Source organism: Myxine glutinosa, chromosome 2, assembly GCF_964187855.1.
Source record: "Myxine glutinosa chromosome 2, kmMyxGlut1.1, whole genome shotgun sequence".
Lineage (NCBI taxonomy): Eukaryota > Metazoa > Chordata > Myxini > Myxiniformes > Myxinidae > Myxine > Myxine glutinosa.
The window spans coordinates 178,061,299-178,086,186 of record NC_136262.1 but is presented as its reverse complement, the minus strand read 5'-3'; the positions used below and the strand labels follow the sequence as shown (position 1 = coordinate 178,086,186).

At 45.1% G+C, this 24,888-nt stretch overlaps 3 protein-coding genes across 6 annotated transcripts in view; 2 read left to right on the top strand and 1 right to left on the bottom strand.

Moving 5' to 3' along the window:
• Positions 1 to 8,320, top strand: part of LOC137421049 (uncharacterized) — a 104,825-nt gene extending 96,505 nt beyond the window's left edge. For both annotated transcript variants that reach the window (XM_068106722.2, XM_068106723.2), the window contains one exon: positions 6,073 to 8,320. In XM_068106722.2, the coding sequence (XP_067962823.2) occupies positions 6,073 to 6,164 (92 nt within the window). In that variant the 3' untranslated portion in view covers positions 6,165 to 8,320. The remainder of the gene's footprint in view (positions 1 to 6,072) is intronic.
• A 282-nt stretch (positions 8,321 to 8,602) lies between these two features.
• On the bottom strand, positions 8,603 to 19,624 carry NDUFA2 (NADH:ubiquinone oxidoreductase subunit A2). The gene is made up of 3 exons (XM_068106725.2): positions 19,480 to 19,624; positions 13,088 to 13,194; positions 8,603 to 8,789 (listed from the first exon to the last, which is right to left on the bottom strand). The coding sequence occupies exons 1-3, from the start codon at positions 19,581 to 19,583 to the stop codon at positions 8,701 to 8,703; spliced, it is 300 nt and encodes a 99-aa protein (XP_067962826.1). The 5' UTR covers positions 19,584 to 19,624; the 3' UTR covers positions 8,603 to 8,700.
• Positions 19,625 to 24,888, top strand: part of GTPBP8 (GTP binding protein 8) — a 66,003-nt gene continuing 60,739 nt past the window's right edge. Inside the window, exon 1 of one of the 3 annotated variants that reach the window (XR_013622412.1) lies at positions 19,625 to 19,797. The gene's annotated coding sequence lies outside the window, so the exon portion shown is untranslated. Of the gene's footprint in view, positions 19,886 to 24,888 lie in introns of all 3 variants that reach the window. The other 2 variants (XM_078771975.1, XM_068106724.2) reach the window with 2 other exon arrangements.

The window sequence follows — 24,888 nt, the reverse complement described above, 5'->3', positions numbered from 1 at the left end:
ATGCTGAGCAAGCCAGTTGAAGATTCTGTTAAAATCCTCAAAATCACGATTACAGCGGGTGCCCCCCAGCTCCACATGCTGCTCACTGGTTCTGTGGACAAGTCCTGTGACATCGGTCATGGCCTCGTGGCCCTCGGCACACTTATGCATACTGTATATCCATAATAATCTCACCGTGTCTGTGATCCCTCGTCCTCTAGTTAACCCTCCTCGGCTCTTTATAGATCGCATCATTACTTGCTCAATTGTGAGATCTGTCCACAAGCCGGCCCAAAACCGATCGCTGCGGCGCACTGTGTGATACCCATGCTCTGAAAATTGTGCATACAACTAGGGGTGGCTAGAAGGCAGCTCTAACATCCACTGGAGATACAGGCGAGCACTTTTGGCATAGTTGAAGTGGCCAGTGGCAGCAAATAGGTTCAGCATACGACTAACTGCGATGATATGCATATTCCGACTACCAGTCCTCTCTGCACGAATGAACAGCTTTAAAGTGTCGATGTACTCCATGTAAGTCAGCCACAATTTTGCCGTTCTTGAACACTTCTTTTGCTCACACTTAATGGCTTCCATGATGTCTTTCAGCTTCAGGAGGGCAGGTGCATCTAGGCACAAATCATGTATGCTTATATCATGTCTGTGGTTTCTGACATGGGAAGCCATTGAAATTTGACTGAAAAAGGGTCCTTCACTAAAACGACTAAAACATTTTTTCCCCAAGGAGGATTGAAGAGGAGTTTTCACCATGTTAAAGAGCACAAAAATACGCTTTGATTGATACCATATATGCTTAGGTAACAATTTTTTCCCGGTAGCCCATGATTTTGACTTAAAACGACCATACTACCCATATTCGATGCAAATACAGGCCTTGTGACGTCAACATAGATCTACACAACATAATATCTGCACAATACCAACACCTGTACATATGTGTATGTCATGCACTCCTAAATGCAGTAGGGCGTCCATAAAGTTTTTGTGAAACTTTGAAATTGTATAACTTTTGATATACGGATATCATTGAAAGAAACTATAAATTATGCATTAAAGCATAATTAATAAAGCTTTTACTGAATACAGTTCACGTTTTAATGCTACAATCTAACTGCCTTTTTCGTAATACATACTGCCCCCGCCCCACCCTCCAGCCCCACTTCCCCCCCAAAAAATGTTCTTTTGGTCCTGAGTGTTTCCTTCGGGATCCATCTTATCCACTCATTGCATCTTCCCCTACCCGTCATTCATACCAGCACCCTCGTTTGTCTGTCTGTCTGTCTATTTTGTCCCTAGGAACTGCTTTTGGCATTTCCCCCCTCTTTCTGCTTTCTTTACCTCTGCTACCGAAGGTGTATGCAGGTCATGTTTTCATCCCTGTCTGTCTGTCAGCCTGTTCACAAACAAACAATCTCAAAAAGTTATGGATGGATTATGACAAAACTAGGTGGGTGAGTTGGTTCGGTGACAAGAACAAGCCGATTAGATTTTGGTTCAGGTCCCGATCCAGATCCGGTCTATCAGTGGGATAGAAAACGTAAAGCGTTCAGCCTGGCAGAGGCGTGCGATCTACCGACGGTCGTTTCAGTTTTGTTCTGTTATGTCCTGATATGTTCTGTGTTCTAGCTCTTCCACGAGCCTCGACTTTGTATATGAAAAGAAATCAGAATTTCCAACTTGTTCAAAATATTCTCCAGTTATTGTATTTGTGATCGTAGCACCAAGTTCATACAAAGAATGTGGTTTCAAAGACTAAACAACAGTTTAAAAAATGTTCCATCTCTGAAAGTAAAATGAGAAAAGGAGATCGATCCGAAGATAACAAAAGAGATTATGCAATCAATAAATAAAAGAAACAAGTTGTACATGTTAAGTATACAACACTCTAATAGCGAAAATGTGAAAAAGTACAAAAACTATATAAACGAGATTGGCACGAGGTGGAGCACATACCTCTACCAGGCTGATTCGTTTATGTTTCGTATCCCACTGATAGGCCGGATCTGAACAAAGATCGAATTGGCTTGTTCTTGTCACCGAATCAACTCATCCACATAATTTTATCATAATCCGTCCACAACTCTTCGAAACATCATGCTAAATGTCGTTTTTGGCCCCATCTGTCAATGGTGAAGAATCACTTAAAAATTATTGTATCCAGATCTTCGCCAAAATCTAATCAATTCATCCATGCCACACATCCAATATGTCCACCAAGTTTCGTCCGAATCTGTCCACAACTCTGAGATATCGTGCTCACAGACAAACAAACAGACAGACAGAGAGACAGACAGGGGTGAAAACACAACCTTTGGTGACAGAGTTAATAAATTAACAAGGATTATTATACGTTTTTTCTAGAATATATGACTCAAGGCAATTCGACAATGCCAAAGGCAATATGTCCTCTCGCTGGACACTTATTAATGATGTACTTTGGGAAAGTAAAGAAACCACTAAATTTGTTTCAAGTCTCTGGAAAATCCTCCATCTATTTGCTGATGACTCCACCCTCTGCTGTAACGTCCCTCCACCCTCTGCCGTGACGTCCCTCCACCCTCTGTCGTGACGTCCCTCCACCCTCTGTCGTGACGTCCCTCCACCCTCTGTCGTGACGTCCCTCCACCCTCTGCCGTGACGTCCCTCCATCCTCTCATATGATGTCCCTCCACCCTCTGATATGACGTCCTCGCCACTTCCCTCTCTTCAGACCCTGAAACAAAACCCCCACGAGCTGGTCAAATACTTGGAATATGTCTTTCAGCCCCAACAAATCTCACACCCTCACTCTCCCTCCCCCTCTCGCTCTCGCTCCGAAAGGACTGTCTGGCAACCAGCCCACCCCCCCCCCCCCCCCCCACACCTACTTTCTTATCAATCCTCTTGAGGACGTTCAGTCATTGAAACTCCTGGGTCTCACATCCATGATCTTTCTTGGAAAAAGACAATTTCAACGATTTCACCCCCCCCCCTCCCCCCTATCCCCCTAAATTTCTGCAGGGCTCACACGATACACCACCAACCCCATTCGGGTGAAACTACCTAAATCCAGGACTCAATTGTTGTTAAAAAAAATGCTCACCTCCATTAATTTGTTCCTCTTTTTCCCCGCCTGCGGAACCAACTTCCACATCCTCTTCAATTTCATTCTTCTCTCCAGGTCTTCAAGACAGCTGTTCACCCCCATGTCAGATCTTCCCCAATCCAAAACCATGATCCACGATCATTACCTCCACCCAAATCCATCCTCCTTCCAAATATCCAGTTTTCCCTCCTTGGCGTTTCCTTCTATATCCATCTTGTCCACCCCATGCATCCTGTCCGACCCCTCATTTCTCCCCACACCCATTGTTTGTCCAAGTCTCCCATCTATCTTGGCCTTCAACTCTGCTGTTGGTGTTTCATGGCCAGATGGAAGCCACTCCTGAGAAAAAGGCACATGACAGCACACCTGGAGTTTACAGCAAGGCACGTGAAAGACTCAGACCATGAGGCAAAATATGTTGTGCTCTGATGAGTGGAAAATTGAACTCTTTGGCCTGAATGCAAAGCGCTACGTCTGGAGGAAACCGATCACAGCTCATCACCCATGTAACACCATCCCTAACATGAAGCATGGTGGTGGCAGTATCATGCTCTGGGGATGTTTTTCAGTGGCAGGGACTGGGAGACTTGTATGGATAGAGGGAACAATTCATGGAGCCAAATATAGGCAAATCCATGACGAAAGCCTACTTCAGAGTGCAAAAGACCGAAGACTGTAGCGAATATTTACGTTCCAACAGGACAATGACCCCACGCATACAACCAAAGAAACACTGGAATGGCTTCCGAACAAGAACGTGAAGTCCTTCAGTGGCAGCTAAAGCCCAGACTTGAATCCCATTAAGAATCTGTGGAAAAACTTGATGATTGCTGCTCACAGATGCTTCCCATCCAACTTGACAGAGCTTGAGCAAATCTGCAAGGAAGAATGGGAGAAACCCTCTGGATATCTTGTGGATATCTCTCTGGCCATTCTCAGAGAGCCTCAGCGTCGACGAGTCTGGCATTTCAGTCAGGCAGACTGGCATGGTCTTCAAGCAGCCATCAATCATCTGGACTGGTCTCCCATCTCTACTGCCTCTGACATCAACTCTTCCAGGGAATTCATCCAAAGTAAACTGCTCTCTCTCATGCACAGATTTATCCCATCTCGTCTTCAGTTGCCATACCCTTCCTCCCGTCCATGGTACACTGAATCTTCTGGTGAGGCAGTAGCCCTGAAACATCTTGCCTTTGCCTCTGGGAAGGCTAATCCAACTGAAGGCAATCTCCGTTCCTTTCACAAAGCTCGGAACAAGTGTGTGTGTCTACCCTCAGGAGTGCCATGAAACAATATATCTCTACTCTCAAGACTGAACTCTCAAGCTTGTCTCCCTCCTCCACATCCTGGTGGCATCTGGTCAAATCTGTTTCTGGTGTTTGTTCCCGCTCCATCCCCTCCCTTACCTCAAGCAGCTACACAGCCGACACCACACGTGAAAAAGCTGAATGCCTCAAAGCTGTGTTTGTCTCAACATCTTGCATCCCAAACCCATCTCTCTCTGTACCCACCTTACCCAATCAAACTCAGCTGCTCCTGGACTCTGTGTTCTTCTCTCCTGACAAGGTGGAGAAGTTTCTGTCAAACCTCGACTCTGATTCTACAACTGGACCAGACGGCATCAGCCCATGGGCCCTAAAATCCTGCTCTGCCGCTCTTTCACACCCTCTGTCAATTCTCTTCACCCTCTCTTTTGCTCAAGGTCATCTGCAATCTGCTTGGAAATCAGCCAACATTACTGCTTTACACAAGAAGGGTGCAAAAACAGATCCTTGCAACCACAGACAAATCAGCCTGCTCCAAATAATCAGGAAGGTCATGGATTAATCAACGCTTCTGACATCAAATCCTTCCTCTTCTCCAATGGCTTGATCTCGGATCATCAATTTGGATTCAGACCATGTCATTCTACTCTGTACATGCTGCTTCTGCTGTCTCAACAATGGATGAAGGTCCTCAATGCCAAACAGGAAATCAGAGCCGTCTCCCTTGACACATCTCGTGCCTTTGATACGGTCTAGCACTCCGCCCTGCTCACCAATCTCTCCTCGTCTGGTATCCATGGAAACCTCCACGCATGGCTTTCAGACTTCCTTTCTGTTCACAGTCAACGTGTGGCCCTGAATGGAATTCTCTCTTCTCTCCTTCCTGTTCAGGCTGGAGTTCCTCAAGGTCACCTTCACTCCTTCATTCCTCTTTTTTCCCCACCTCTGGAACAAACTCCCACACTCTCTTCAATCCATCTCCTCCCTCCAGGTCTTTAAAACAGCTGTTCACCACCATCTCTTATCGTCGCCCATCCAAAACCTTGATCTTTTCTACCCCCGTTAAAACACCCCAAATCCACCTCTTTAAATCCCCAACTTCTTTCCTGACATTCCTAGAAGTGTTCATTTGCTTTATACCATGTACCCCTCCCTCCTCCCCCTTCCACAGATCTACCGACGTCCCTGTTCTTTTCTGTTGTTGTGCTTGTGTGCTTACCTCTCTCCCCTTCTTCTCTCCCGCTCCCTTCATTGCATGTTTTGTGTGTCTGTGCATGTTTTCATGTTCAATGTGTTCGCTCTTACAGGAGCCTCGATTCTGTATTTATAAAAAAAAAAAAAAAATTTAAAAAAACTCCCCAAATCCAGAGGTGCAAATCTGATAGACACCAAGAAGACTGAAAGCTGTAATCCCTGCCAAAGGCGCTTCTACAAAGTATTGCCTCAGGGGGCTGAATACTTATGTAACTTAGATATTTCTGTATTTAAATGTGTAATCATTTTGTAAGCATTTCTCGAAAAAAAAAATCCAGACATTATGGGTTATTATGTGGAGATCAGTGACAAAAATTATTATAAAAGGGCTGTCCGCCTTTCAAGGTATTGCTTAATTTGCCTGCTTTTCTGTGATTATTAACTGATTATTTGTACAAATGTTAATGTTAAACTCGACTGTAAGAATAATCATACAGATAATAAAATGAAACTTTTCCATCCCATTAGTGGCACATCTTCCTCCCACGCCTGAAGAGATCAACTATGGTCCACACACTGCATACCTGAACAATGACGACCTCTACGGAAGCGTAGATTGATCTTTACAGGTTATCCACTCCAAGTTCTTGCATCTGCCTCTTCTACAATGATGGGTAGTTGGAGCACAGAGTTTGATGAAGGATTAAGCAGTGATTTTAAAACTAACAAAAAAAGGACCTCGTTTATTGTACTCCATATACAACAGAGAAGCTAAATGCTTACCAAGAGTGTTATGCTGTGCAATACATTAGCTTTGAAGAACAAAATGGACGTAAAAGATTAAAATGCTGTGCTTGCATTGTCGCTGTGATAACGTCCTCAGTAATCTCATTTCTGAGCCTTAACTATGACAGTGGGGTCAGCTTCCTTAGCATTAACCATATTAACAGCAATGCGAGATTAATGACTAAATTACTATATCCAGCTCAGCTTGCTATCAAGTTGTCTATCCTGAAAGGCAGGAGGTGTGGGAGGTTTGGTGGGGAGGAAAGAGAATAAAAACTGCTGTCCTGGGAGTGCCCGCAAGTAGGCACTGCGACTTGGAGCAACATTATAGATGATGGGGACAAAGCCAGCCATCTAGTCTGCATTTGCATTGTGAACATCAAGAGATCCCGAAGTGTCTTTTGGAAATTAGTACTCAGTTGTGTGCCTATACCCCGGTTAAATCCCCAAATTTGAGCCAAGATAAGCAGACTCCCACTTTTACCCAAAACATACGGAAGTGTTTTTGTCAATTGGAATAATCTCGCTTGCCGGTGTTAACCATCACATGTCATATCACAAAAATGTGAGGGCCTTCATGAATGCGATGGATGAAATCAACACATTGATCGAAGTACGCTAACCGCTGGAGGAAAAACGTTGAAATTTAACCTGCAGCTCGGGCATTAACCCTTTGCTCTGGCGAAAGGTTTATGCCCAAAACGTCAGCTTCCCCATGCTCCCACAGCGGTTAACATACCTCGATCAACTCAGTTGAATTCATCCATTGTTCTTCCTGTCCACCGGCACTCATACACTGGCCGTCACCAGCAATACTAGTTCTTTAAGTGTGCGGACATGACGTTTCTGGGAAAAAAACAATTACAGGCAAACATTTTCTTAACCGGATGTTGAGAGGTTTGCTAAGCACCATGGGAAAGGAAGTGAGGCAACATTTCAGATGTGAGCCCTTGTTAAAAGGAGTAGAGAGCAAGGAAGAGCTCATGTCCGAAAAGTTCTTCAATCCCTTCCCACAGAGGCGAGCGAAACTCTCAACATGCGGGAGAGAAAATTCTTCATCCTCCTATTATCAGTGCAGACAGACTCAAGTCTCAAATGGCACTCGGTAGAGCACATACCTCTGCGAGGCGGAACAGTTGATGTTTTGTATCCCACCGATAGGCTGGATCTGCATCCAGACGTTAACAAAATCGAATCGGCTTGTTCTTCTCACACCCCCAATTCATCCATCGAGTTCCGTCCGAATCCGTCCACAACTTTAAGATTTCATGCTATATAATCGATTTTGGGCCCATCTCTCAATGGTGAAAAAAAACTCTTTAAATTATTTTATTCAGATCTGGATCTTCACCAAAATCGAATCAATTCTTCCTTGTCACACACAAAACCTGTCCACCAACTTTTATCCGAACCCGTGCGTAACTTTTTGAGATATCCTGCTCACAGACAAACAAACTGGTGAAAAAATAACCCCTGTCCATCTTTGGTGGCGGAGACGAAAAGGAGGAAATTCCAGGTGGCAGAGCCGAGCTTGGTGAGAGTTGAGGGAAAAACGTATTTTTATTGAGGTTTGAGTTGAAGAAAAAAGTATTCAGGTTGTGTTGTTTACCATAAGAGCTCAGAAAAGCCCGAGGTGGTCTATGGTATGATCGGTGAATGCCCACCCTCGATCATTGAAGTCCTATCCCCTATAAGGGGTGCAATTTCTGGCACGTGACAATAAAATATGCCAAATGGCTTGCACCATTGCCTTAATTACCTTGCGATACAATAATCAAATTCAAAACATGTTATATTAAACGTTTTTGCTTCACATGTTCACATTTGTGACGCTGGTTTCTCATTGTATTTTTATTCTGACCAGATGAAATGTTTTGCCTAAATGTGCTTTTGACGAAAGGCTATTTACACGTTTCCCTTTGCACCTTAGCTTGCTTTGTAATAAGTCTTATTTTTCCCCTAAATAAATACCAAACTTACCCTACAAGCATTCCTGTCTCCTGATGGAAATCTACAATTAGGCCTCGGTGTTGCCACAACGAGTACTAACTGGGAACGGTCCAAATGAGAGATGGCAAGCAAAGCTAACCTCTACCTGTGTATGAAGTTTGCAATTGGCCAAATTACCAGCATGGAAGGAGGAAGGTGCTCGACATGAAACTGTGTGGCGTGTATCCCTCCACATTCATAACCTAATTACCGTCGCCCTTTTCTTAACTTACTCCAACAATCACCACATTGGACTCCACACACGAATACACTGAAACCAAAAAGCATTCCAGGAGGTTTATTGCATGTCCAGACAAGAAGGTCAATTCAAGGTAATGAGACATTGGTGTTTGATTGGAGCAAGGCCTCACAATACAGGGCCTAATGAGGCTTCGCCAGTTGTTGCACGGCCTGAGCCACCTGTTCAGCTGTCATGTTCTCGAGAGAGACCGTTTGCTCCCGACCAAATGCTATTGAATGGGAGTGGGAGGAAAGGCAAGATGAAGGAATCATTCAGTGAAGAAGAATATAAATTATTTACACAAACGGGGCGGGGAAAGGGGGACTTTGTCTTCATTTGTCGTTTTGTCCAAAATGAGAATTTCGGTATTTTATTGTGACATTTTGCTTTGATTGAGAGCAATGGTTAATTATGTATCTGGAATTGGACCTGAACCAAAATCGAATCGGCTTGTTCTTGTCACCTAACCAACTCGTCCACCAAGTTCAGTCATAACTCGTCCATAACTTTTAGAGATATCCTGCTATGTATCGTTTTTCGCCCTATCTCTCAATGGTGAAGAATCACTTAAAAGATTCTCGTAGCCGAATCCGAATCCGGATCTTCACCAAAATCTCATCATTTTGTCCTCGTCACATCCGCTACATCTCTGCCAAATTTCGTTTTAATCCGCCCACAACTTTTTGAGACATCTTGTTCACAGACAAACAAACAGACAGGGGTGAAAACAAAGCCTCCATCCAACTTGGGTGGCGGAGGTAAAGATGACAACTTAGACACACGTAGAAAGTTGGTAGACAGAGGAAGGAGAGGAGACGCTGGTAAAGGAAGGCCTTTGAATGACGAAGGCCATGTCTCAGTACGCAAGGCATAAAAATGACAATCGACAGGCACAGAGGATGTGGACAGAGAGGAAGCAGATCTGAGGTCGCTTCACTGGGATCGCATCACATTGTTCCTTGCTCTGAGGGGATTCTCCCTTTGATTTTGAAATGAGGATCTTCTCAGATGCTCGGTGATGAGAGCCTCGGCTTCATTGGCGACCAGGGTAGCTATTTGGGCATTTTTGTTGGAAGTGCCCTCTTTCTACATTGCCAGCTTCTGATTGCCAGCAGCACGGAGAAAGTGTTGTGCAGGATGAGGATGACGTCATGAATCTAAACCGGTAAATTAAACATGGAGACACTAAACAACGCACATTTTCTCACCATCACTGCACGACACAGAACTTGTGTCTTCTTCTGATACTGTTTCTGCTTTGTCCTCCTGTTTCACAAATGTCTTGGTTGCAGCAGCCTTTGCTGCTCACTACACCTTCAAGTCGCTCATCATATGCTCTATGTCAATGTGCCCACATACTGTGACGCATGCCCTTGTTTCAGAACTTTGAGATTATGTGGATTATGTTTTTATTATGTTTTTTTATTATGTTTTTTTGTGTATACAAGATCGAGACTTGTGAAAGAGCGAACATTAATCACACAAAAAATCAAACAGACACAAAACATATAATAAGGGGAGCGGTAGACAAGATGGGGAAGCACACAAACACAACATATGAGAGCAGGGATATCGGGAGATGCGTGGGTGGGAGAGGGCTTGGGGGGGGGGGGGGGGGGGGAGGGGGAGGTGGGAGAGGTATAAAACACATGATCACTGCAAGGACTTCCCGGAAAGAAGTTGGCGTTTCAAAAAAGTGGATCTCGGATGAATTAGCGGGGGTAGAAAAGATCAAGGTTTTGGATGGGGGAAGATAAGAGATTGTGGTGAACAGCTGTTTTAAAGACCTGGATGGAGGAGTGGGATTGAAGGGAGTTGGGGAGTTTGTTCCAGAGGCAGGAGTAAAGAGGAATGAAGGAGTGAAGGTGAGCAGAGAGTCTTCATTTTGGCAGTTTAACCAGAAGAGGGTTGCTGGCAGATCTTGTGAGACCTGTAGGAATATTTGGGGGGACAGAGCACAGACAGAGCTGTGGGAGCAAGGCCGGAGAGGAGTCGGTAGAATATAGAAAGACCACCTACCTACCTGTGAGTGAGTGAAAGGCCGTCGGAGTTAGCTTCATCGCGGGAGATTCCAATGATTCTGAAAGCTTTGGTTTCAGCACCAAAGCTCCACAGTAGCCCAACCATATTGAGCTGAACTGTTGCTTTTATGTATTTGCTTTAATAGTTTCGGCTAAGTTGAAGGTAATTTGGGCAAAGAATAAAGTTTTCACTTACTAATATCATGGCCCGAGTCCGGTTTCACTAGCATTTGGTTTTGAAATGGCCTGTTTACTCCAACCACTCGGAATCCAGGATGTGACCGGCTCCAGGACTCGGGATGTGGTTTGCCCCCTTTCGGGAGCGTGGTTGCCTGATTGTGCTCTTTGGGTGGTTTTAACCCCCTGAGCAGATGGCAATATGAACACGATTATAAATGGTTGGCCTAATATGGAATTTTCTTGCCTTTTAAATCTTACAGAATAATATTAATGGGGCCAAATTTAGCAATGAGGATAAGTAAAGGGTTGAAAAGCAAAACTCCTCAAAAAGTGCAAGCAACTTATTTAAGTGAAAGACGATAGAGTGCAGATCTTTCAAACTACCTTGGTGTAATTTTTTCCGTGACAGACGCAAGATACTTACACACTGATACAAAGTTGCCTCAATAGATATTTAACTTAAAGCGCTGAGAAAAGTCAGAATTGAAGCAAACCCTAAACATAGTTTGTCAACAATCGACGACATGTTTGTTCAGTGCAATAGGGGAGAATGGTGTCAGAGTCAATGTGCAACATCTGAGGTGGAGCTCGGTGAAGGGTCAGTACAAGTTCGGGCCTACGCTCGTCAAATGCTCCACGGTAGCTCAGGAACATGACTGATGGTAGGGATTCACCTCCAATCAACACAATGATCCCAACCATAAGGAAAATGTGGTAAAGCAGTATACAATGAAGGTAGGGATACAAAACGAAACATTGCAACCTAGCCAGGGCCTGCAAAAAAGTCTATATCTGAGTGTATCGAATATCAAGATTCCAATAGCTTGTACAAAAACCGAAGTTAAACTGTGAACAAACAACTTGACCTAATTATGGAGAGAGTAATGCGAAGCATTTTATAAAGCATTATTAAACAGTAGCTGTAAAATGCACGGCTCTGTAATGACTCATTCCTGACTCCTGTATGTGTATTAGTCATTTGTTCCTCTCATTATTGATTAACAAGAATGAGCGCAGTGTGATCACAACCTCTGACAAAATCCGGTAATGGGCCAATTGGGGAACGAGCATTTCATGAGCGATTGAAAGATTAACTCGACATCTCTTATCCACGTCACCCTCCCCACGGTTATATCAGAATGAGCCGATTCCTCACATGGTCACGGATTGCTTATCCCCAATATGGGGCCTTTCAAAAATTATATAACGCTATTGTTTTTAGGAACTTGCGCAACGTAATGCTTGATTAACGCCGTGCGTTCTGACGGCTTGATTAAACCTCACTATTATTCAACATACGATTAGATTTTCCGGGTTCCCTCATCATGAATAACACTCGATCCAAACAAAGTCAGTGGAAATCTGATGCAACAAACACGGCAGTGTATAATCAGAAGAAGCCTACAGGCCTAATGTGTTAGGCCCACCACAAAACCAAGATGGTGGCCATGTCATTTTGTGTCACTGCTCTGGTGGGTGGAGTCAAATGACAGATGTGGGTGTGGTCTGGCAGCTGTCCAACCAATGGGTGCACATTTCAAAAGATTACTCCCAACAAGAACCCCAACAACACCAACAGCAACGCAAAGCTCTTGAAGACCTGCGATAAAAGCAATGTGTTGTACAAACTATTTGTTGGTAATAAAAATACTGAGGTTTCATAAGTTGACAAATAGCTTAGAGGTTGCACACTCCCCTTCGTGCTGACTAGTTGATTCCCGACAGGGATCTAAAAACGGTCATCATGGTGCTTCACAGGCAGGAGGACGCATTGATGAATGCTCCGTCTGTTGGATGGGACGTTGAGCCGGAGACCCTTCTGCCAGCTTTGGCTGTTGATCGTTAAATATCCCACGGAGTCTCTCACAAAGAGTTGGTCAGTGTGGTGGCACCCTATTCGACTTCCAAATTTCTGCCATAACTAGCTACCCCCGTTAACCCTCCCATCCCGAAATTTCCAATGTTTCCTTCCTGAGTGTTTGCTTCTGTATCCATCTTATCTATCCCTACCCCTCATCCTTACCCACATCCCTCGTTTGTCCATCTAGCTATTTTGTCCCTTGACCCTGCTTTTGGCGTCTCCCCTCCTTCTATTGTTCTTTGTATTCTGTTGTCCCGATCTGTTCTTCCATGATCTTTGATTCTGTATACAAACAAAATTCAGAACTTTGAAACCACTTTAACCAATCCTAATTAACCTCAAAGGTATTTCATCGCAACACTCACAATGAGAGTAAATAAAATTACGACAATCAAAGATGGAAAGCCACGCATAATGTAAATTTGAAACAAAAATGACCAAACAACCTCAACAATGAGGCATTACCGTATCTGGCCCACAGGCGTGGTTGTACGCCGCTGCTCTCACGCACAAGTAGTGGAAGTGCTGGGTTCGCCTGCTTCAGTGGCACGTAGTACTGCTCAATAAATTCCCTGCACACGGGATAGAACCAAGAGCGTAGCCAGAAGCACGGAGAGTGACTTCACCTGCATTATGCAAAGTCACGAATGCCATGCTAAATGCTCTGGACCAAATGCAATATCCTCTCCTCTGGTGAGGGTAAATAGAGTCCATAAAACACTACTGTTTGGAATGATTTTCAAAATTTTTTTATTGCCAGGCAGACAGATAGAGTAAAAACTAGAGAGTTCAGAGAACACAATATATCATGCAGTGTTCAAGTACAATACTTCAATTCTAATAGAATAATGATTTTAAAGATCTTTAAATAAATAAAAATCCAGACGTTTCACTCTACTGAAGCAGTCTTATAAACTAGGATGGCACTCAGTAGAGAGCATACCTCTGCCACGTGAACAGTTTACGTTTTGTATCCCAGAGTAGAACAGAAAATCACAATGCAGAATCACATTTAATCAAAATCATCCGTCCACAACTTTTTGAGATATCCTGCTTTGTATCGTTTTTGGCCATGTACCCCGGTTTTTTCCAGTGCATACCCCGGTTTAGAATAGGTACACCGTATCCCTGCGTGTCATAAGAGGTGACGAAAAGGGTTGGCATCAGGAAGGGCATCCGGCCATAAAAACATTGCCTCAAAAAAAGGGAACCATGACAATTACAATTACATATGGGCAGGGTACACCCCGAAGTACCCCATAGGGGACCTCACTCCCTCTCGTCAAAACTCAAGGTGGGGAACCCGATCGAAGCAAGGGTGGAAATCACTCCATTTATGACGACGAAACGTCTGATGCCTCAAGTGGAGATCGGTTTCTGACGTTTGGGACATTGAATGTAGGGACAATAACAGGGAGATCAGGAGAAGTGGTGGAAGTATTGGTCAGAACAAGAGTGGACATATGTTGTGTGCAGGAGACGAGATGGAAGGGAAGTGGTGAGAGAATGGTGAAGGGTAGGCAGGGACAGAAATACAAGTTTGTGTGGCAAGGGTGCCCGGAAGGCGTGCATGGTGTTGGTGTCCTGTTTTCTGAGGAGTTTGAAGACAGTGTGGTGAGTGTGACTAGAGTGAGTGAAAGGTTGATGATGGTGAAAATGATGATTGGAAAGCTCTTGGTGAACGCCATCTCGGGATATGGTCTGCAGGTCGGTCAGAGCGATGGAGAGGGACAATTTCTGGTGTGCGATAGAGAAGCTGATGGAAAACGTGAAAGATGAGGAAGTTGTTGTGGTAGGAGGAGACCTAAATGGACATGTGGGAAAGAGTATGGATGGTTTTGAGGGAGTTCATGGGGGTTACGGATATGGTGTGAGGAATGGAGAAGGTGAAAGGATTTTGGAGTTTGCTGATGGAGCTGATTTGTTGATTTGTAATACTCAGTTCCACAAAGAGGATAATAAGCTAGTTACATACACGTCAGGTGGGTCAACGACAACTGTTGAATACCTGATGGTGCGTAGGCGAGATAGGGGGCACCTCCGACACACAGGGGTGATCCCGGGGGAGGAGGCTGTTTCACAGCACCACTTGGTTGTCTGCTACATAAGGGTGAAAGGTGCGAGGAGAGCTCAGCGGGTGAAGTACCAACCGAGAATGAAGGTGTGGAGGTTGAAAGAGGTGAGAGTGAGGGAGGCATTAAAAGAGAGGCTGAGTATGGTCGAGGATGATGTGGTTGAGCTTGAAAGTGGTTGGAAGTCAATGAAAGATAGTCTGTTGGGAGCTGTTGGTGAGGTATGTGGCTGGACAAAAGCACCACCATGTTTCCAAGTGCAGCGGTGGTCGGATGATGAAGTTGGAAAGAGGATTGACAAGCAGAGGAATAAGTTCAAGGAGTGGCAGAAGGCGAAGGGCACGGGGGCAGAAAAGGCAAAACATGCATGTTATAAGGCAGCCAAGAAGGCTGCAAAGAAAGAGGTAGCAAAGGCGCAGGAGACATGTAGGAAAATGTTCGGAGAACGCTTGGATTCGCAAGAGGGTCAGAGAGCGGTATTCAGCATTGCAAAGCAGATAGCGAAAGAGAGGTGCGATGTGATGGAGGTGAGTTACTTGAAGGATGAAGTGGGACAAATCGTTGTGGACCCAGATGGAATTAAAGGAAGATGTAAGAGATATATGGAAATGCTGTTAAATGCAGAGAATGAATGGGACAGCAACATCGAGAGTAACCCAGTTTTAGGACCGGCAGAGTAGATAACTGAGAAGGAAGATGAGGAAGCGATAAAAGCAATGAAGAGAAGAAAAGCAGGAGGGCCGACGGGAGTTGTGGGAGATATGTTGAAGGCAGCGGGAAGTTGGGGTATGAAGAGAATGACAGAGATCTGTTATCTGGTGGTGAAAGAAGGCCGCATTCCAGTGCATTGGGAACTGAGTACCCTTGTCCCTCTATACAAGGGGAAAGGTGACCCTCTGGACTGTGGCTCGTATCGAGCGATAAAGTTATTGGAGCATGGAATGAAGGTATTGGAAAGCATGTTGGAGAGGAGGATAAGGAAGAAAGTGAAGATTGACAAAATGCAGTTTGGATTTATGCCAGGAGGAGGAATGACAGACGTGCTTTTTATTGTAAGGCAGTTGCAGAAGTACATGGAGAAGAGGAAGAAGTTGTTTCTTGGGTTTGTTGATCTGGAGAAAGCATTCGATAGGGTTCCACACGAAGTCGTGACATGGGCATTGAGGAAGTTATGAGTGGAGGAATGGTTGATCAGATTAGTGATGGCAATGTACGAGAGCGCGCGCACAGCTGTAAGGACGAAGGACGGGAACAGTGGTGAGTTTGAGGTGAAGGTGGGAGTGCATCAGGACTCGGCACTAAGTCCACTACTATTTGTAGCTGTGATGGAGGTGCTGGCTCGGAATGTAAAGGAGGGTTTACCGTGGGAGTTGTTGTATGCAGATGATCTGGTGTTGATTGCGGAGAGTATGGATGGACTGAAGGAGAAGATGAACAAGTGGAAGGAATGTATGGAGACAAAAGTTCTGAAGGTAAATATCGGAAAGACAAAGGTGATGGCAAGTGCTAAAGCATGTGGTGAGGTGGAAAGAACTGGGAAGTGGCCGTGTGCTGTGTGCAGGAAGGGTGTCGGAGTGAACTCCATTCGATGTGCAATGTGCGCTGAGTGGGTTCATCAAAAATGTCATGGTCTGAGAGGGTCATTAACCAGTGTGGCAGCTACATTCAAGTACAAGGTGTGCACAGAGGGAGCTGCAGATGGAGGAAATGTTGAGGTGGATCTTGGAGATGGCATGAAGCTGGAAGGTGTGAAAACATTTTGCTACCTCGGAGACATGCTGAATGGAGAAGATGGATCAGACTTGGCAACGATTGCTCGAGTGAGATGTGCATGGAAGAAGTTTCGGGAACTGAGTGGCATGCTGATGAGGAGGGGTGTGTCGTTGAAGCTGAAGGGAAAGGTGTATGCTGCATGTGAGAAGTTTTATGATTTATGGGAGCGAGACATGGGTAATGAATGTAGAGCAGCAACAAAGGCTGGAAAGGGTGGAAATGCGAATGGTTCAGTGGATGTGTGGAGTATCGTTGAGAGAGAGGAAGACAAATGATGAATTGCGACAGATGATGGGAATGGAGCCTGTGATTGATGCTGTGAAGAGAAACAGGTTGAGATGGTTTGGTCATGTGTTGAGGAAGGATGAAAGTGACTGGTTGAGAAGAGGGATGGAAATGAATGTGGAAGGAAGTAGAGGACAGCGAAGACCGAGAAAGACTTGGCTGAGGGTGGTGGAAGAAGAAATGCGGGCAAGGGGGTTAACAAGGGAGATGCAGAAAATCGGACAAAATGGAGAAGATTGTCATGGGGCCCGCAAGGCTAACCCCCACTCTCGCAGGGAAAATGGCCTTAAAATGCCTGTTGTTGTTGTTGTTGTTGTATCGTTTTTGGCCATATCACAATAGTGAAGAATCCCTTAAAAAATTCTACTGGCCGGATCCGGATCCAGATCTTCACCAAAATTGAATCGTTTCTTCCTTGTCACACACAACCTGTTCAACAAGTTTCGTCCAAATCCATCCACAACTTTTTGAGATATCCTACTATATGTCATTTTTGGACATATCACTCAATGGTGAAGAATCACTTTAAAAATTTTACTAGCCGGATTCGAATCCGGATCTTCACCAAAATCTAATCATTTTGTCCTCGTCACATTTGCTACATCTCTGCCAAATTTGTCCGAATCTGTCAACAACTTTTTGAGATATCTTGTTCACAAACAAACAGACAGACAGGGGTGAAAACATAACCTCCATCCACCTTTTTGGGCGGAGGTAATCTCCCTTATACACTGTAATAAGACGATGTTGAGTCGCAGTTTCGGAGATGGAGGCTTTATTGATCACCATAGAATGCGTCAATCAGCATCTTACTTCACCACGCCCTCATGCTATATATTGTTTTATAACATGATTCTTGGAAGTATAATGAAGGTGATTTGTGTTCTACAGTCTTCAAGTATATAATTCAATTTAAATACAGATTTAAAGAGGTGTAAAGGCATCTAAATAAATTAATTTCGGGTATTAGCACCGTTTTCTGCAGCGGCTATTACATCACAATATTGAACATGTCGTTACATTTGTTGATGTGCCTGTTGTTTGTGTCATTTATAAAAACCACCTTTAGAGGCCATTTTTCCCCGCAAAGCGGGGGTTGGCCTTTTTCGGGACCGTGGTTGTTGGTTTTTTGGTCCCCTTTTTGAAGCAATGTTTTACGGCCGGATGCCCTTCCTGACGCCAACCCTTTTTGCCGCCTTTAACGACAAACAGGGAATTACCAGTGAACTGGTACTAAATTAGCCGACCTCGGAAGGATGACAGGCTGAGTCAACCCCCCTGGCGTTAATTCAGCAATCGACCGGGATTCGAACCCAGGATCCTGGGATCCTAAGCCGGCACCCTAGCCGCTAGCCCAACACCAGGGTTTGTGTCATTTATGACGACCTTAAAAACAGTAAGGGCTGAATTTACGAAAGATGCTTAGTGGGCGTCTTGACCTTAAATGATGACAAAAAAATAATAATAATAATTGTACACGCACAGGTAATCACAGGTCTAAACAGCAATTTACGAAGGGATATAAACAGCTGATTAGTTGTGCGTGTCTAAACAGACGACTAGCCTGTGAAACTTCACACATATCTCCAACATCCAATTGGAATGATGCACTTGCATAGAATCGCAGCACCATGGACAATTGTTGGAGGGGATTCAGCGCATTGCTCCTCATTGTCGGTTGATCCATAAAATCTTACATGAGATTCAGCAGCCAAGAACAATAACCCTAACAACAACAACAACAGCAGCAGCAACGCGAAGCTCTTGTACACCTGCGATATGTCACAGGTTAAACTAGAATGGCACTCAGTAGAGAGCAAACCTCCACCTGGTTGGCCATATCACTCAATGGTGAAGAATCACTTAAAAATATATATATACTACCTGGATCCGGATCTTCACCAAAATTGAATCGATTCTTCCTCGTCACACACATAACCTGTCCACCAAGTTTCGTCCAAATCCGTCCACAACTTTTTGAGATATCCTGCTAGGTATCGTTTTTGGCCCCATCTTCCAATGGCAATGGTGAAGAATCGCTTCAGAAATTCCAGTAGCCGGATCCGAATTCGGATCTGCACCAAAATGTAATCATTTCGTCCTTATCACATGCGCTACATCTCTGCCAAATTTCGTCCGAATCCATACATAACTTGAGATATTTTGTTCACAGACAAACGGACAGACAAACAGACAGGGGTGAAAACACAACCTCCTGTCCTCCATCCACCTTCGGTGGAGGTAAAAAAAAAAACAAAAAAAAAAAACTCATTCTCTTCCATCATGGGAAATGCATCTAACTCTCCCAATAAATCATCTTTTCATCCCGAGTATTAAAAGTAGGCCTACATGAGATTCTGCATCCAAAGATCTGCATTTGTTTAAATTTTTTTTTTTTTTAGGGACGTCTATTTATTACGTACGCAAGGTGGCGGGAACTACATTGGGAAAATGAGGGAGAAAGAAAGGTCGCGAGCGAAGTGTGCAGATAAAGGGAAAGACCCGGAGGGATTTAAATGCCAAAAAAAATTGCTTACGCAATAAATAGACTATGGTGTCATTGTGCAAGAGCATCAGGCATTTAACTTTATATTTATATTTTGTTTTTTCCATATTCAAACAACAACAACAACAACAACATCCGGGCACTTCCCGCTCTCCAGTCTCCATCCACAAGGACGAATCGTGTACGGAATGTGGGTCGGGCTCCCTGTCCCCGATACATACCGGACACCACTACTAGAGGGGGCCGTCTGACACAGGTGAAAGCGAAGTTCTCGAACGTTCTGAGAAAGTGCTGAGGCGAATGAACGAACTAGCGCGGCTGCCATGACGATTACAAGACTCCTCTTTCTCTTCTTCTTTTAACGTCACATCCGGTAGTTGGTGTTGGTTTAATTTTAAATTTCTTTGATAAACCAGTCTTTATAATGAACAAGATTGAATGACGAACCTGTATTTTGCCATTAATTAGCCATTGTTAGGCGGTGTTGCAGCCCCAAGGATCCCCGGCGTGGTGTGACGTAGAGCGAGCTTCGTGACACGGTAGCTCGCACGTGAGAGTGTAATGATGGACGCAGTTTACCTGTGATCGTGTTACGGACTTTTCTTTTACAAGGGAAGTCTCGTATAGGTAAAGGCCATTTGGGCCATCGTCCCAGTGCCATATCCGCTCGGCTCGTTGTACGAGGCTCGAATTTTTCCCAACTATAAACGGACAATTTGACTCGGATACCGGCACACAGTGGCCTACCCTCCTTTAAAGGGATATTTATTTGTTTAATACCCGAAATATTAACGTGGGTGGTGAGGAAGGACCGTACTTGTCATCGAGGTGCCTGCGCTGGGTTCGATTCCCGCCAGTTCGGACTTTAGTCAGGTTCACTGTGTATTTTCGTTGGTTTTTCTTGGAGATTTGCAAAACAATCCTTTTTTGGAAACTTTATAGTATAACCAATCGGAAAAGTGATGTTTTCATTTGCATGGAAGGTTCCATGGCGGCCATCTTGGATTTTCAAAATGGCCGCGCTAAAAATTGATATTTCTCAATATCTTGGCTTCTAGATGACCTAGGGTCTTACTCTTGATTTTAACAGCTAAACCTACATTTTCTGGGGCAAGGAATCCAATCGTACCAAGTAAAATAAGCTAAAATAATCATAGAGCCAAATATTATGTTGACGAATGTTTTATTCTGTAGTACAAAGAAGATAACCTGCATGGAGAGTTGTGAATTTCAGGAATAGGTAACTTCGAGCATTAATTTTAGGGCAACCTCTTGGATGCTATGTACCTGGACTTCAGCTAAAAATCAGCTTGAATATCATGGCGTAGGAGAACACATCAGATCAAGTATTTATATAGGGACTAATCGATTACAGCGTCTCTGACAATAAACACGTTTACACATCGTCATCACTCTCATCAGACAACATCACATCGTGGGAGTCCTCATCGTTCTGGCACTGGGTGCTGCACTGACAGAGGTCTGTGCATGTTAAGTTCTTTGATCTGCAAGAACATCTGGAAGATGAACAGTCTGCCTTGCATTGACATCTAACCATCTCGATGATGGCCTTGGGGGCTGGGAGGACCTCAGTTGTGGTGGGCTTGACCTGACCATCTGTGTCCTTGTAGAAGCCACTTTTCAGTGGATCCAGGAACTCCTGCTCAGGGATACTTGCCTGACCCCATACTCTGGCCTGGATGTGGACTCTGAGGATGTGCTGCTTGAGAGCCCCAAGGGTAGGAGGAAGTTTGTCACTTTCTGCCATGTGCTTACAGAAGAGATGCCATCGTAGCTCTGGGATCGTCTCGATGTGAATGCCCTTTGGTGAGTATGCAGCACATACAAATGTAGATAATGTAGAGAGCATATCTTCAGTCACCTCAGTGGCATCTTCTAGCATCTGCAGAGCCTTGATGACATCTTGATGACATTTGATGTAGACTTGCAGCCATGTTGCCTTGCCTATTCTAGAGAATCTCCCAGTATTGTCTGCCCCCGTGAATGCATGGAAGGCGGGCAAAGCCTTCGCTCTTTCGGGACCTAGAGCTGTCCATATTGGCTCTACTTGGACAACTCCAGATGTCATCGAAATTGATGTGTTTCTCAGCAAGAGGTCATAATTTGCTATGACCAGCGCTAGTACGTCTGTGTCTGGAGAGAAGAACATCAACTCTGCATCACGTGGGTTCCGATGTGATGCCAGCACTGCCTGTTGGATCATCAGTGTGTCTCCTTCTTCGTGATTGTTGTCCTGAAAGAGGAGCTCGCTGTTGCTCCTAGTGCGTCCTGAAGCAGATGTGATGACCAGCTTTGACGAGTCTATGTTGCACTCGAGGGTTTTTGCTGCCAGATACTCGGTCAGATCAGCCTTTGTTTTGTCATGGGAAAGGAACTGGCTCATTGGAATGTGTTTGATGTTGGTGTCATCTCTGACCTGATATTTGATTGGATCCTTTCCTTGCCTCCTTTTCTCCCTTGTGGTACTCTTCAGGGAGTCAGCCTTGTAGGTATCGAACACGAGAATAATCTCGTCATATTCTCTGGTTAGAGACATCAGTCTCCCATTGAAGCAGTCACTGAGATCTTTGACTGTCACTAAGGTGGCTGGTTTCTTGGTGAGCTTCTGCACAACCACCATCCCGTCCACCACTGCAATTTTCCGACATGCATGAGGAGGTTCACTGGATGTGAAGTCCATGGTTTCTTCATCTGCTGCATCTGGGTGCAGAGCACTTGCAGCTTGCAGTGGCTGCTGATCATCATGGGGGGGGTGCTGCTTGTGGCAACTTCCCCAGGAGGTGGATTAACTTTGATTTGTCAGTACATGGCAGCATTGCCCCATTTGGAGCGAAGTGCTCTCGGTGTCAAAGTGAACTCATAGTTCCCAATTGCATGTTTCTGGTCGATGTCTCGGTTTGACCTGGCCAGGACCATCAGCCGTCCATAGAGATCCTTGGTCTCTTTCAGATCTACAGTCTTGTCTCGGAGTTTCACAGTGGCTTTCCTGTTCCCCGACATGAACATTTTGTTGTTGTGTTTTTTCACTGGTGCCCAGAGGCTGGTGTCCCCATTGATTCTCTCTGACACATAGTCTTCATAGAGCTGCTGACCAGTGACATCAATGTTCAAGATTGATGGAACATACTCCTGTGGGATGTAGGCATGTGTGATCAGATTGTGCAACTGGTCACCTTCTGTGGCAAATGGATTGCCATGACTGAGTATGGCAGCCTTGATTTTGTCGATTGCATCATGGTCCTTCTTGACTGCACTTGGTCCCAGGTCATGATGCTCTGTGACCTTCCCAGCTTCCACATGAAACTGACCCTTGAATTCTCTCGACAGGCATGATAGTTCTGGTGTGGCCATGAAGAATCTCTGTCTAGCATTGGCATTGTTAGAGATGCCAATCAGTCCAGAGTGAACCTTCATCAGTTTGTTGATATATTCGCATGCGTGGTCTGCACCAATCGATACAAAGGGAATCTCGTTCTTGGTGACTGATATGTTGCCTGCTGCAAGTTCCCTCCAGGTGTCTGGGTGGTTGGTTCTCAGGTCATACATGTCTGCGATGTAGCGGGGCCAGAGCCGCTTGTACTTGATGCGGTCGAAGGCAAAGAATAGCTTGCTCAGTGCTTCTCCAGCTTCGAGATGCAGCACCAGATCACCATTCCGAGATGCTGCCACGAAGAACAGGATCGTCTCGACTCGGTGTAGGTAGTTCATTATGGATTTGAACATGGCGTTCTTGGATCTCTGTTCCTCCCAGTCCTGGAATGTCTTCACCACATCAGCAGTGGCAAAGGCCTGAAGGAGGTTGCAGTTGGCTTGTTTCACTGATTCGGCCTTCATGGATTTGTTCCCCTCACGGCAGGCAGTTTCTACTTCTTCTGTGGCAACCAAACAAACGTCTTTCAGTTGTGGATTGTCTCTGAAGAACTCCTCCAGTGCCATCTCATACAGTGCTACATATGAATAGATGTGAGCATGGAGAGCGCGCTTGTAATGCGTGCATTTCAGGATTTGCCTGGTCGTGGCAGAACCATAGACATCACCCTCCATCCAGGCGTCATCGATACCTGAGTTCTCCATGGAGGTTCCGATAGCCCTCAGAGCAGCCATCACGACATGCAGTTCACCCAGTCTGGGAACAACTGTGCGTTTCAAGTCAGGTCTGGCATCTAGTAGCTGCACCACTTTCTCGTACAGAGCCATGTCAAATGAAATGACAGTAGGATGATCTTCACCAACTGCCAGTCTTCTCAGCTGACTTGCTTGCATGATCACAGTCAGTAGTGTTGACCACTCATGTGCCACCTCTGGGAGTAGTGGTAAGGCTCCAACCTGAGTTACCGACTGGCCTACAGACAGTAGCGAGTTGTAGCCTGCCCAGCCAGGAATCTTGCTCGAATGTCCTCCGTCTTGCATCCTTGATACAGCAGAAGCGACCAGCCATCCCAGGTGTGTCAGCTGATATGATCCTGAGACTCCAACCTTGTTGATGATGAACTCCTCTGTCCTCTTGGTTACTTGTGGTTTTGGCTTGTCACAGTGCAGCATGTCCACATGGTATGGAGTGACTGATAGACTCTGTGCTTCACCTATGATCAGAGGTGGTGCAATCTGCTCTCCCGGAACATCAGCTTTCTGGTACACTGCAGTGATAGTTCCATGAGTGGTTCCTTTCCCATCAGCAGTGTCCTCAGCAAAGTCCGTGTTGTCAGCAGCAAAGAACACGAAGGCGCCCTTCTTCAGGAATGGTGGCACATACAGGCCTTGGAACTGTCTAGTGTTTTCTACGACAGCATTGGCAAGAGCAGTTTCGAGGAGCAGGGTGGGACCATGTGAGACACAGTGTCCCTGTGCATTGAGAAGACCCATCAGCATTTTGCTTCGTGTATCATGGTGCACAGTCAGTGCCAGTCCCAGAACTTGGGGGTTTTCTCTTGCATGTTGTGGCCTGAATGTTGCAGAATCACTGCTTGGATTGTACTTCACCTGTCTGGTGGACTTGAATCCATACATGATGTTTTGGCTCAATGTGAGTGCCGTTCTGTCAACAACACTGGTCTTCGCTTCGGTCTCCAGCTCATCCACGGGCCCCATCATGATCCAGCGGATCATGGTGTATAGTTCAGCTGGAACATCATCGATGTTGCTAGACACTGGTATGGCACATTCTGGCTTGTCCTTCTTTGTGAAGTCTGCAATGCTCTTGCGTATCACCTGTGCTGATTTGTAGATGGCCTTCATGTTCTTCACGTCATCCTCTTCACTTGTGATAGCAGCATGGACCATGTCTTCCTCACATGCGTCTGGAGAGTAGAGGACGGCTGATTTCCTTCGATTCTTCTGTAGAACAGACTTAACGGTGGGCAGCTCAGTGAGGATCATTTCCTTCAGCCAGCGTCTAGTGAATGCAGGGTCATGGTGGTCAAGGCCTTCTGCACCAAGCATGTTGACATAGGTGGTTTCAATATCGTCCATTGAGAGGTAAGCTTGGTTTTGAGTTTGAAAATCGATGAGGTTGATCAGCTCAATCAGACTTGCCCTTTGCAGCAAGTGCTCTTTGTCTGTACTTCTGGTAGTTTCATCTCGCACAACGTGGAACACATGTCTTGTCCAAC

Excerpts from the sequence above, each read along its gene's own strand:
- NDUFA2 (XM_068106725.2), bottom strand. The coding sequence starts at position 19,583 with ATGGCAGCCGCGCTAGTTCGTTCATTCGCCTCAGCACTTTCTCAGAAC. Across the intron at positions 13,195-19,479 it reads CCCTCTAGTAGTGGTGTCCG|GGAATTTATTGAGCAGTACT; the intron begins GTATGTATCGGG and ends TCCCGTGTGCAG. Across the intron at positions 8,790-13,087 it reads ACGCCTGTGGGCCAGATACG|CATTTGGTCGGGAGCAAACG; the intron begins GTAATGCCTCAT and ends CCCATTCAATAG.